The sequence below is a fragment of the Rhamphochromis sp. 'chilingali' genome (assembly GCF_963969265.1).
Source record: "Rhamphochromis sp. 'chilingali' genome assembly, chromosome: 13".
Lineage (NCBI taxonomy): Eukaryota > Metazoa > Chordata > Actinopteri > Cichliformes > Cichlidae > Rhamphochromis > Rhamphochromis sp. 'chilingali'.
In genome coordinates this window covers 20,757,852-20,771,461 of record NC_137940.1, presented here as the reverse complement: position 1 = coordinate 20,771,461, position 13,610 = coordinate 20,757,852, and the positions used below count along the sequence as shown (strand labels likewise).

Genomic DNA, 13,610 nt, shown 5'->3' with positions numbered 1-13,610 from the left:
ATTATCTTCTGCGTCCTGTTTGGCTGTAGACCATTGTCAATTAATCTCCTCCGTGTCTCCTGTACAGTACAGAAAGCGTCCAGCTTTTCAAATTTACATAAATCTTTGATCGCTAGCAGAGTGACTCTGAAGTGCTGTACTGTTTGTTTGTAAGTTTTCTCCCCAACAAACCAATGGCGTGTCCAGCGGGGTGGCCTGGGGGGGCACAGGCCACCCCCCAAACCAGACTGGCCACCCCAGGTGCCACCCCAAAGGCAAAACAATAAAATTCAATCAAATATCAAATGTCCGATTATGTTTTCACGGTGACGCTCAGATATCCAAGTGTAAGTGAATGCAGCATCGCTTCTGCGCTATGCGCATCACGTTAGCAAAGGTAGGAGAGCCAAGCGCGAAAGACGTCACTGCAGGAAACAATTTTTCGGTGAAAGAAAATGAGGACAGAATAAATGTCCCGGTAAGTAATATCAAGTTTGTTGAGTTTAGTAAACTTCGGTGAAATTAGAATACCAAGGAAAAAAATAACACTTAATCAATCAATCAATCAATCAATCAATCAATCAATCAATCAATCAATCAATCAAAGCTTTATTCGTCACATGCAGGTTGCCCTGCAGTGAAATAGGACCCCCCCCGACCTTACACATATAGCACAAACATTACATGGGGATACAGGTCAGAGATTGGTAGAATCAGAAAAAAACATTGAAATGTACACTACACTGGGGAAAGTACAAGAGGAAAAAAAGAGACCCCTACTCATGCTGTGCTTCCATGGTAGGACAGCATGAGAACAGGAAACAAAAAAACTCCTCTGCACAAGAAGCACATAAATGTCCACAGCACAACATTGTGAAGACATGACAAGCCACAGGGGTGGGTGGGGGTTGAGGAGTAATCCGAAGCGAACACAGCAGCCACCCTGCACAGCGCTACCATTCCAGCGCGGCACACAGACCCGCCGTGCTGCCCCTTCAGGAAACAAGCATCGAAGGCGTTTGGAAGGGAGGGGGGATGAGTGTGTGCTTATCAGTGTAAGTGTATGTGTGTGCGTGTCCAGAGTTCAGCGGAGACAGTGTCCTTCGCTCTATCAGGCTAAGTAAACAGTCTGCCAGCCAACCCAGGTGGCCTTCATGGGACGGGAAGAATAGTCATCACACAGTCGTTATCAGGGAGTTGTTTTGGTGGGCTCCAGCCTTGGGCCTGCAGCTGGCGCCGTGGTGTCCGAATGTTGAATATTGTTAATTTCTGTTTTGTGAGCAGCTCGAATTTTAGCACTCTGAGACAGGTCCCTCAACTTCGCGTTGAAGAGCTGCGAGCCTCCCCATGATGGTATCAAACTTCAGTTCCAAGGTGTTGTCAGTCTTTTGATTCTGAGACTTCACAACTGCAGTGATCCGTTCCGCGATGTTTTCCAACTGTCGCTCAAGGGTGTCATTTTGAGCAGGCCTTTCTCTGATGTTTCCCCTCATACGCTCAATGGTGTTGTTTTGAGCCTTCACAGCAGCAGTAAGCGTCTCCAAGGTGTTGACCATATTACGTTCGTTGTGAGAGGTCGCACCTCGTCCCCGCGCTTCGAATCCAGCGGGCAGGTTCCGCTCTCTTATTTCTCCGATAAAGCAGGGCTAGGCCAACGCCGATCAGCATGAACCCTGTTATCATGGTTCCGAATAGGTAGATATCTTCAGCGTCCTCGATCGACAGTCCCGCCAGGCACACGGTCCTCCAGTTCTGCCACCCGTCCATCGTGTAACCGGCAGGGAAAGTCCCTCCAGGGCACTCAGGCTCTCCCGAGCCCCGACTTCTCGTTGAGAAAAGGGTGTCAATAGCACTCAGGGACCAGTTGATCAAATCCATAATTCTCTTTTAGGTTTAGAGAACGACAGTGAGAGGCTGTTCCAGGGAAAGTAATGCACGCAAGACAGGACAAGGACATAGAGGCTAAGCAGGGAAGATAAGGGTGAGGAGGAGAGGAGAAAGTGCGACCGCCTTCGCTGAGAGCTGAGAAAGAATTATTGCAGCCGTCGAATATTTCAGACAGTATGCTACTGAGGGCAGCTAACATAAGAGTTATGAGTTATAAGATATAATCTAAGTCGTAACATTGCTGTATGGAGCTGCAAATTTGGTTGCAGGTTAACATAGCTGGACTGGCCATCGGGCATATCCCCAGTGACTTATTTTTTATTTTTTTTGTAATGGCATGAACAATGAGAGGTGGTGGATTGGCCAGATGCAGGTCGATGTGTAGAAATAACTCCGTTGTTTGGTGGTGGCTATGACGGGGCTTCCACAGAGGCAACAGGTGGATGAGGGAAGGGGAGGCAGAAGGAGAGACCCGAAGCAGCCGCCAGTCCGAGTATCAGGTGAACTGAACTTCAGCTAAGAAGTTATGACCTGCGGTCTATCTGGGTCAGATATAAACCAAGTTTAGGTGGAGTTTATTTTCATGTTGCTGACTTTTTACTGTCAGTTGCAATAACTCATACTGCGTTCTAGCCAGCTTGACGGAGTTTTTATACAGCTGGGTGGGTGCTATGATGTTACTGATAGTGAACTTTATTTTATTCATAAGGTTAGTTAGTAGAGTTGCCAACGGCTCCTTAAAAAAATGGAATGGTCCCTCATTCAGAGAAAATATTACGCGTTTCGTATTGAGCTGAGAAGAGACGCAGTTTGTCCCGGACTTTAGCTAGAATGGAAAAAAGACACAAAGCTGGATTTATTCTGTCTTTATGCTGCACAGCTGCCTCTTCTCTCATTCTCTCCCCCTCCCTCTCCTGTTGCTACTTCAATCATGAAACTGATCAATGATCAGCTGATCGGCTTTTCTCTCTTGTTTGTTTATCGCCCACTTTGCGCCAGAAAGAGGAAACCAGCAGATATTGCGCTAAACAACAGCAGCACGTTTAAGCTTGACCAGCTGTTGTTAGAATGTATTTAATATTAATTTCTAGTATCAGCTGATGTTTGCTGGTGCCACAGCTGTAAAGCTGCTGGTCATGATGTCTGTTTAGATATGTGGTGAGAGGGAAACATGAAGATGAAACCAGGAGATGTCCTTACTGAATCACCAGAGCTGAACAGGTGATGGAGAAACAGGTTTACCTTTTAGGTGACATGAATGAGTTGAAGTTATCAACTGTTTCTGAGAGATAAATAACACCAGGATCCTTTTTTATGTAGCTGACAGCTGGTAACTGTGCAGGGGCGGGTCTAGCAAAGTTTTGCCAGGGGGCCAGGTAGGGCATTAACAGGGAAAGGGGGGCATAAAGAAATACTTTTCTTTCTTATTCTCATTTAAAATACCTAGTTTTTATTAAATAATTATCTAAATCTTACAACCAAAGTTTTTATCTGACGTAAAATGTATAGAAATCATACATATACCAACAAGACTGTACATCACTGTCACAACAGCATTTGTTTTCATTCAAAGTCTTTATGGCTTTACTACCTGGTGGGTCGGTCTGTAGTAAAAATGCCCAATTTTTTTTGTCCCAGTCCAGTCCTGCAGGTTAATACTGGCAGTGTCACCATGCCAGCTGACTGTATTTTATCATCAGCCAGTGTTGTTCTTTATCAATATTACCAAAGTTTACCATAAGGCAGCATAGAAAGTATTTACTTGCTTTCAGGTTTTATTCAAATGTTAGTCTTTTCATTTGTTTCCCCACTTTTTTCCTGTTTCAAAATCAAACACCAGTTTGTGAGAAGATTATCTTCTTTTTTTAACAGGCAGATAAAGTTTTGCATTGGCATTGGCTAATTTGTCAATTGTTTGTTACAAATGTTCGTATTTTAATTTTCAAAAATGTTTTTGCCCAAAACATATGTGCACTATATGTCAGTAAAAATACTATGCAAATATTGATGTCCTTGAATGCTGAGTAAACACTGACAAAGCACTGATTGTATCTCTTGTACTTTATCAACGCAGTATCTAAAAACTTTGCACCGTAGTGGTTAAAATCTCATTCTAATAAGAGTTAAAAGTGCATTTGGTTATTAGGTTTATAGGATTATTGAATTATGGTTAAGGGTTGGTAGAATTTTTTTTTTAAACATTATCTGCCAATTAAATCTGCCACCCTTCTCCAAATCTGTGCCCCTACCTGGCCCCCCCAACAAAAATTTTCTAGACACGCCACTGCAACAAACACAACAATGTCGACGAAACGTTTTGCACCATCAAAGACACCTGTGGTAGCTCCCAGAAGGCAGAGGAAGATGCTAACCATCGCACAAAATGGACATGCTAAAGGAACATAGAAGTGACTGTATTTTTCGGATTAAAAGGCGCATTAAGTGAAACAAAACATTCAGATAAGTCAAACATTCCTCAGCTCATTCTTCTTGCTTCCTCTACTTCCGTACCATTGATTCACTAATGTTGAATTCTCTGGCAGTTGCTCTATTCCCATGTTGTGGACCTGAAAACAGGATTTGATCTTTGGTTTCATTCTATATGGACTTATTTTTCTATGAAGGTTTGAGAGTGTTTAAATGAGAGAAGTGTGAAAATGTTCATGCCTGTCTGAGAAGTGTTCAAAGCGTGTAGTGAGGGGTGTTACAGCCTTAAAACATCTATGAAAATTGTAAAAAATAAACCTATCACGGATTATTTTTAGAACATAACTCCCGCGATAAATGAGGCACCGCTGAATATACTCTTTTTACAAACAGTTCATGCTCTTACTGGATAATTAACAGCTTAACCTTTAGCTCTTAGCATTAGTTAACAGCTAACAGTATTTTGTGCTAACACTAAGATTTCTTTAACACATTAAATATTCTGCAAAGATTATTTTAAATGGGCACACATTACAGGAACACACTACATGAAAACTACACTGAAAACTGTTATATGTTCATATACTTATCCATATTTGTTCAAAATAAATAAATACATTCATGTTACCATGGCAAACAATGTGCAACCATCTGCAAAAGATATTCCAGTATCCTGAAATGCTGATATACTGCAAAGAGGATTCATGTTATCGTACGAAGATAGATCAGCTATTACACAGTTTTATTGGTTTTTTATGTCAATCCAGCTGAAAATAATCAAATGTCAAATCAAATTTAATTTCACTTTTGTAAACTGAACTGCACTTAATGCCAGGATTGAATTCCAAGAGTAAAATTTAAATTAATCATGAAAATGGTTTTTTTGACTGTATGCAACAGGCCACATGTCGCCTGTTCTTTATTATAGCAACAAAAACATGTGTACGAGGGCAATAAGCACATTTGAAAGTAGAGTTTGTCTTGCTCCTGTGTTGCAGTTTCTGTACATGGTTACAAATTCTAGATACAACCTTCAGCAGTATAATAGGATCCAGTTGGTGGCTCACCATTAGGATAGGGGGGACTGTGCCTCTTTGTGTGTATGTGTCTATGTGTGTGAATGTGTGCGTGTATATGTGTGCTTGCTAATAAGAAACCCTGAGACAATGACAGACACCAAGCCCTAATTAGGTTGTCATGCTGAGAGAGCAAGGGAAAGACAGGAAGAGAGAGAGAGAGAGAGGGGGGGAGAGAGAGCTTATTAAGGAGGATAGGTGTCAAGTTCTGGCAGAAAAAAGAGGTGGGAGGAGAGCAAATAAGGGGGAGGATGAGGGCAATGAAGGGGTAGAAGGAATCGGACGCTGATGTGGGGAAAGAAAAGGAGTGGGAATGGGAAACAATGGAACATGGTATGTAGGAGTGAGGAAAGAGAAACAGGTGGTTCAGGTGTAGAGGACAGAAGCTGCTGGCAGGATGAAGGGAAGAGGAGGTGTAGGAGGGAATAAAAACAGCTAGGAAGAGGAAGGGGAAAAGATGGAAACAGAAAGGAGAAAGCTGAGGTAGAGAAGGTATCAGATGCAGAGAAGGAAGACAAACAGGATCAAGCACAAAGCAGGTCGAGTGATTTATGGAATAAAACAAGAGGAGAGCAGTGCTGCTGGTGCAACCAAAGCTTCCTTTTTTCCAAATGAAACACTGGCTAATTGTGGCTAACTGGGATACAAGCACGTGGCAAGTCAGATTTTTCAAAGGGTGGTAAAAAAAAATCCATCACAGTGTAGCTTTTGGAGGTTAAACCAAACGTGACAGCATTTAACTAACCACCGTATGGTAACGTTAAATCTGAAATGGCAATGACAGTTGGTCAATATGTTACTGTTTACCTCAATTTCCACTTAGAAATGTAGAGTTTCTTTCATGTTGTCTGCCTGCTTCACTTTCTCACCTTGTCACCCTTCGTTTGCAACATTGTTGTGTTAAAAAATATGGAAGTAATAAAAAGCTGTTACAGAAAACCCCAAACATCTGAATGCATGTTTATGTAATCAATCCAGTTAATTCTTCTTTGTGGGAAAAGATAAAAAAATAAATACGACTACATCTCATGGTCCACATCGGCAGATTAAGTTCAGCTGTCATTATATACGGTATGTGTTTCAAAGCTTTAGAATCTGTGGTTGCTCTCATCTTCTGCCAGATATGGTTGAAGTCATGATTTTCTTCCACTTCTGTTTTTCTCTGTCGCTTCCACTTTTCCACGCTGTCAAAGTCCCTATATCTGCAGCTCTGACGTCAGACCATCTTGTTGGTTCTCTACAAAAGCTTTAAGAGCTACCCTGTGATTGTGCCACTTTAAGGCCTCCAGGACATTCTCGCTGAAGAACCTTCTTCCGAGGCTACTTCCAACATTTAACTCTGCATGACATTCTGATATTGAAGTTCTGTGTTCACTGATGGAAGCCTGACTCCCATTAACCTTTTTACTGTTTTGTTTTTTTCCTCACTAATTTCAACAAATACTGTGATGCCATTCCAGTTGATCCGTCTTTACTTAAACAATGCTGCGTGTCACTTCCTCTCATTGTGAGCTACTTCCATAAGAATTCCAGCGTGCTCCAAGTTTGGTCTAATAAATGACATCAAGGAAGAAAAATCTTTTGTAATCTTTAGGTGTCATTCTGTGTTCATAAGTGTGTTTATTTTGGTTATCTGCAGTGTCGAGCTATCTTTGCACCACCTTGGGAAAAATATTGTAGGAAAAATAGATATTAGTGTAATATAATTAACTTTTTCCACAAGACATCTTTATAAATACATTTTACAGCTTATAAGTGTAATGTATATATATATATATATATATATATATATATATATATAGATAGATATATATATCTATATATATACACGTCACTATAAGACTGGACTCTCACACACACATCACATCACCACACGCACGCTGGTTTTTCTTTATGCACACTTCCTATAATTTAAAATCTTTATAATCTCTTTCTACTATTTGCACATTTTTTTACTGTAAGTTTCTAAGTTAATTTGTAAACTTTTGTAGTAACCTGTAAATTGTAAATACTGCAAAACCACTGTCATTTAATGGTTGGGCATTGCACAGCTACAAGCATTTCACCCCCATGTCATACTGTGTATGGTTGTGTGTGTGTGACAAATAAAAATTTGAATTTATACTACAATAACTGAAGCAGTTGTGCAGATTTGTTTCTGTTTGTTTCCTCCCGCTCCACCACACTACGCTGTCATTACAAATTTACACATAAACACATATTTCTAGAGGGCCTTACAGGGCTCAGTTTCTGATGTAGTGCCAACTGTCATATTGTACATTTTCAATTGAATAAACTGGCAGCATGCCACTCAACTGGCAAGCACAGGTGCACCATCTCACACCAAATGTCCACACAGGCGCACACACTCACCTGCAAGGCATAAAACCAATGTTCTGATATTGCAAACACACCTCAAAAAATGCTAATTTCCTACTAATTGACTAATTGTCAAATAATAAAATAGCAGCTTAAGATATGATGAAACGTTTTGTAATCCATCGGTCATCTGTGTTTTGAATATTGATTGATTGATTAGTAAGAACAGGGGGCTTTTAATCATAAAATAAAATAGTGTTTATTTTTTTTCATTCAGACAGGAAACAGTGCTGCTTCTTGCCCTCGCTATGCAAATGGACCACATGTGTAGAGAGAGTCAGTCAGAAATTTATTCTCAGTTTGTTCCCATGAAATCCACAATGCAGCGGCAACCTCGTGAACCCTGCTGCAGGTCAGAGTCGGGCCAACGATATTTTGTTTGCATGCTGCTGAAATCCTTACTCTGTTTATTTAGTCTTATGAAGTAAATGTGCTGGGGCTGCAAGTGAAACTTCAAAATAAAGCCTGTGTTTTGTTGAGTGTGTTCACGTTGACCCAGCTCCCGTCTGGGGAGAAGAGCTGTGTTTATGTGATTCTCACAAACAATGCACCCATCTGAACCAGAAATAATTCTGAATCCTACTTTGTAAGAGAAACTAGGTTGTAGTTATTTTACTTCAGGGTTGATGCATTACAGTGCCAGGATACTGGTCAGAATGGAGTCAGACAGGCCTTTGCACTGACATGCATCCACATTACCTTAAAACGCATGTGTAGAATCCACTGTCTTCCAATTCAGCAGATCTGAACCAGATGGAGTCATCTTCTTTACTCAGCCTGTGACCCGAGAAAATGATGGGCTCCTAAAAGATACAATAAGTAGAAGATTATCCAATCTAATATAACAGGACTCTTATAATATGTATTAATGGAATCAACGATACAGAGCATGTATCTATAATCTGTAACGACTTCCTCTTGACCAAGAATTGACAACGGTAATGTGGTTGCTATGAAAAAATGTTATACATTTTAATAATATACCAAGTATTACCTTGCTACTCAGATATGCTGTTCATAATTTGAGACATTTTAATATACACAGGCTTATGGAAGTTAGTGATAAACACAAATGAGTGCACTTCTTTGATTTCTTCTTCACTCACATTTGTCCCTCACTACATGTTTATACACAACTCTGCATTTAATCATTAGTTGTTATTAATCTTTGTCCTGTCTCCTTCCCTCACTCCCAACTCGTCGCAGCAGATTGGCCGCCCCTCCCTGAACCTGTTTCTCCAGGAGGTTTGTACTTTCAAATTTATGCTTACATATACCTATACTTATATAATAATTACAGTTATTATAATAATTAGAGAAAGCAAATTATTCTTTAAAAATAATGCTTGAATGTTTTTGAGTTTTTTACAGCTTGAAGGACCTCTGTTACCTTTTTGGAAAGAAATTTAAACATGAAAAACTACACTCCAATTTGTGGAGCGTTTCCACTCAACCAGATGGTTAATCCAGCTTTTTTTGGGGGGAAAACTTATCTTTTTATTTATTCCAGTTGGTGTAATAAAAAAAAAAAAATCATGGTCTTGGTTTGTTAACTTTGCAAATTCAGGTGCTGACTGAAAATCTGTTGCTGCGTGGTACAGACCAAACATGAAGGTTTGAAGTGTAAAATTCTTGTATGTAGCACTAATGAGCAGATATTTGTGTGAGCTGCACCAATAAGGTTTATGGCAACAGCACGCTAACCGAGTGGCATTATTTGATAACCCATGGCACGTGGTGTTAAAAAAACCAAAAATCGCTAATACCGAGGCTTCAAAATTGCAGACTCCAAAAGCCAACGGCGCAGAGGTCACATCCGTGTTCTAAGCAGTCTCAGGGCTGCTCAGGTTATGGTTAGGTTAAATTAATGCTTTTTGGTAATTAACTTTTTAAATTTCCATTTCATGGTGTCTTCCTTGAAATTCATGACTCTTCTTCCCTGCCTCATCTTTCCTTCCACATCAGTTGTAGTTCAGACCAGTGACGCTCACCTCTGCATCGCCTTTGTTCTTGTACCAGATGAGGCGCAGCTTGGCGTTTGTGGCCATGGTGTAGTTGGTTCGGATGTAGCTGTAGAACAAGGCACATTTAACTCGAACAGGCTCACCAGCCAATACGTGGTACTCCTTCAGATCCACAGACCAGTCAATGCATCCATCCACTGCGAGGGGGAACACAGAGAAGAGAAATATTGAGGACATACACCATTATACACCAAATACTGCAGGAGAGAGAAACACTGATTAAAACTCAAACAACACAGGAAGCGAAACACGAACATAAACAGCAAAAACAAAAATCCTCACTCAGCCAAGGGTTTATATAAGATATGTATAAGTAAAAACATAAAGAAAAATGCTTGACAGGAGAAAGAAACGAGGATGTGAGAGAGCCAGAGAGTGTGAGTGACAGGGATATTGTTTTATCTCATTTCTTTGGTAATATTATTCTTTACCTTCAAAGCAATAGAACATTGAATGTAAATTTTTTAACAGTTAGTCTGTTCTTTTGTTTCAGGGGAGGGAGGGGGGGCAACATAGTGGAAGATTAAACGAGTTACAAAAAAAAGTGTAGCATTTTTTTCTTAAATGTTGAAGGTACAAACACAGGAGGGTGTCAGAAATAAACTTCTTGTGAGAACAGACGAACAAAGTTCATTCTATTTTCTTTTGATTTCATCCCTACGACCAAATGTTTCTCTTCACTGTTATTTGTATAGAGTTTTTTTTCATACACCAAGTATGAAAAAAAAAGTAAGGACTGCTTACTAAGTATTGCTTTAGTAATTGGAGAAAATGTGTGCGAGATAAAAAGACAGAAATTCAGAATATGAAACATGGAGGGAGAGGTCATGACCAAAGGAACAGATGAAAGAGGAAGTGTGCTGCGGCAGTGTTGGGGTGAGTCCAGGTCAACAAGAACGAACAGAAAACAACTTGTAGATGTGAGACAAGTTTGAGATGGCGAGATGTTAGAGGTCGAAAAAAAAGACAAAGAGCTTGCCCTTCTGTTTTTTTCCTTTCCTCTCTGTCCCTCATTCCTCTCACTTCTTTTAGTTTTCCTTGTGGTCTGAGCCTCAGATAGCTGTGCTCTGTTTTAACTGTCACCCTCAGGCACTTGCCACAAGGCCTTCCCTCTGAATTACAGCCTGTAGCAATAAAGCCTCTGGTTCTGTCATCCACTTCAAAATACCTCTTCTGTCTCTCATCTGTACTCTCCCCCTCTTGTTTATTAGTGTTGTCATAAATAGCGTATGTATGCTAGTTGGATTAGAACAGACCATAAGCTCTGAATGGCATCTAAAATTTGGCTGTGATATCATCTTTTTTCCCCCCAGCAGTGGAACGATACCGTTGACCACAATATCACAGCATGACTTAAGTAAGGAAAATGGAATCTGGAGGAAAGTTGTTCAGATGAACATGTCCTCTACCCACATACCAAGGAGGTCTGGCCCGGATCTAGTATCAAGCTGGCACTGCTGACTTCTGGCATGATAAGACGTATGCCATCCAGATATGGGCCAGGCCTGGCATAGATGGCACCGTTTATGTGATGGCATGCCATGTCTGGCTCGATTGTGGTTTGCTTCATGGGCCCAGGCTCACAGAAAACAGGTCTGGCCCGGATCTGGCATCAAGCTGGCACTTCTGACTGACTGGTGTCATGGCAGGGTGTATGTCAACCATATGTGTACCAGGTCTGGCAATGACGTCACTGTTTATGGCATGCCATGCCATATCTGGCTCGATTGTGGTTTGATTTATGCAGCCCAGGCCCATAGAAAACAGGTCTTCCCTGGATCCGGCTGGTGCTTCTGACTGACTGGTGTCATGGCAGGGTGTATGTCAACCAGATGTGGATCAGGTCTGGCAATGAAGCACTATTTATGTTCCTGTTTTCCTATTTTAGCTAGAAGACCCAAATGCCATGTTGGAATACTATACTGCTATGGTAGCCAATGTTTCAAATGCAGGTTTGTGAGTGTACACTTTATCCAAAGCCTAGTGACGGTTTACTCATCGTTGCCAGTGGGTGGCTGTAGCTCAGGAGTTGGAGCAAGTCACCTACTGATCGCAAGGTTAGTAGTTCGATCCCTGGCTCTTCCAGTCTGCATGTCAAGAGTGTCAATGTGTATGAATGTAGCTAGGAAGCACTCAGTTTAGAGAAAGTGTGAGATATTGTGAATGTGTTGTGTATAGCACTTTAAGTAATCTGGGCGAGTAGAAAAGCGCTGTATAAGAGTCAGTCCATTCACTGTCTGAACAGAGTTTCGTCATGTTACTTTTGCACTATTATGTTGTTATTACATGGCTTGATTAAGGTACACATTAGGCTGACATCTGGGGCCAGAGCTGAAACTGTTCTGGGCCAGCACAGGGCCAGCAGTGTGTCTACAACTGGCCCGTGGCTGCACACAACTTACACATGGCCCACATACTGCAAAGAATGACGGCCCTTTGGTGGCCCAGATCAGGTTTGCCAGAGGTAATCCACACATGGGCCAGGACAGGACCACCAGTGTGTCTGCAACTTGCCTTGTGCTGGCCCATGTGTGGGCCACCTCTGGCAAACCAAATCTGGGCCACCAAAGGGTCATCATTCTTTGCGGTATGTGGGCCATGTGTAAGCACATTGAGTGGGCCTGATCCGAGTCTTACCAATTTTATTATGTGGGTATATTTTAATATGCACATCTGGGTTTAAGGTTTGGCTTTAGCTTAGCTAACACTGCTAGCATAATGGACAGGTTTTTGATGGGGCTCCCACCTCCCACACAAAAGCATAGTCAAATATGCTTCCAAACCAACTTCCTTCCAAGCCAAAGACTAGAAGATATGATATCTTGCCTTTGGCTTCACCTGCGAAGATTTTCTTGTAAAACAAAGGTAAGCCTAGCAAAAAAAGTTTGGGAACCACTGGTCTGGTCTAACTCCAAATTACTTGTGATACAAAGTATCCCACGTCAAAAATACAACTGAATCAAATACAAACACATGTCTGTCCCAGCAGCTTGTCATAACAGGAATATATATAATCATGGCTCAGTACCATATTCACTGGCATTGGGCCATTGTTGGCAAAATTTGCTGGGTCTGTGCTTTTTGGACACAGGATACAGGTTGTGGATCGTTACATTGGCTAGCTCTATAAGTCAATGTAAACATGTTTTAGCACTCTGTATGATGTGTCAGGTGTAATTTGTGTTGAGTTAAGTCACTACCAAAGATTTAACGACTTTATTTGCACCAGTTTGCGGTTTAAAATTACAGCCACATACTTAACTGGTACATTTATAGATTTAGCAATATGCATTAAGTCATACTGTGGCAGGAGAGATTCAGCATCACTGCACACACACTCATGTACAGACACACGGCAGATTTATTACACACACGATCACTCATTCACCTTCTCAAATTAGTGCTCGTCCTCATCTCCCACTACACATGCACCAACAGCAGTCATTTAATCAGTGACAAGCTTGACAGATAGTCATAAAAACTGTGCCGATCTGTCATGAAACACACAGTTTCACAGACTAAAACAACATTTATTCATGAGAAAGGTAAAAAAGCCTGAAATTCTGTGCGAGTGTGTGTATGTGTCTGCGCAAATGTGTGTGTAAAAGAATTAAGTAATGAATTGGCCAGTCAGACTTGGTGGTTGTAAATTAATGAGCTGACACGAACTGAAGATGTTAGTGTAGTCCACTCAACACCTAACACACACACAGGATGCACCCAGGGCATCACATTAATAGAAAAATCACATTAGTTTGGTCGGCTGGACTAATGTGATTTGTTTGAGACAATGTTTAACACAGGTCAGACACACACACACACACACACACACACACAC

The 13,610-nt window shown here is 41.1% G+C and overlaps 1 protein-coding gene across 1 annotated transcript in view; it reads right to left on the bottom strand.

Moving 5' to 3' along the window:
- The window catches only part of il1rapl2 (interleukin 1 receptor accessory protein-like 2), a 520,306-nt gene that overhangs the window by 200,257 nt on the left and 306,439 nt on the right, over positions 1-13,610 (bottom strand). The window contains exons 3-4 of the mRNA XM_080901026.1: positions 9,740-9,909; positions 8,448-8,551 (exon numbers count right to left, since the gene is read on the bottom strand). Of these exons, the coding sequence (XP_080757152.1) occupies positions 8,448-8,551; positions 9,740-9,909 (274 nt within the window). The remainder of the gene's footprint in view (positions 1-8,447; positions 8,552-9,739; positions 9,910-13,610) is intronic.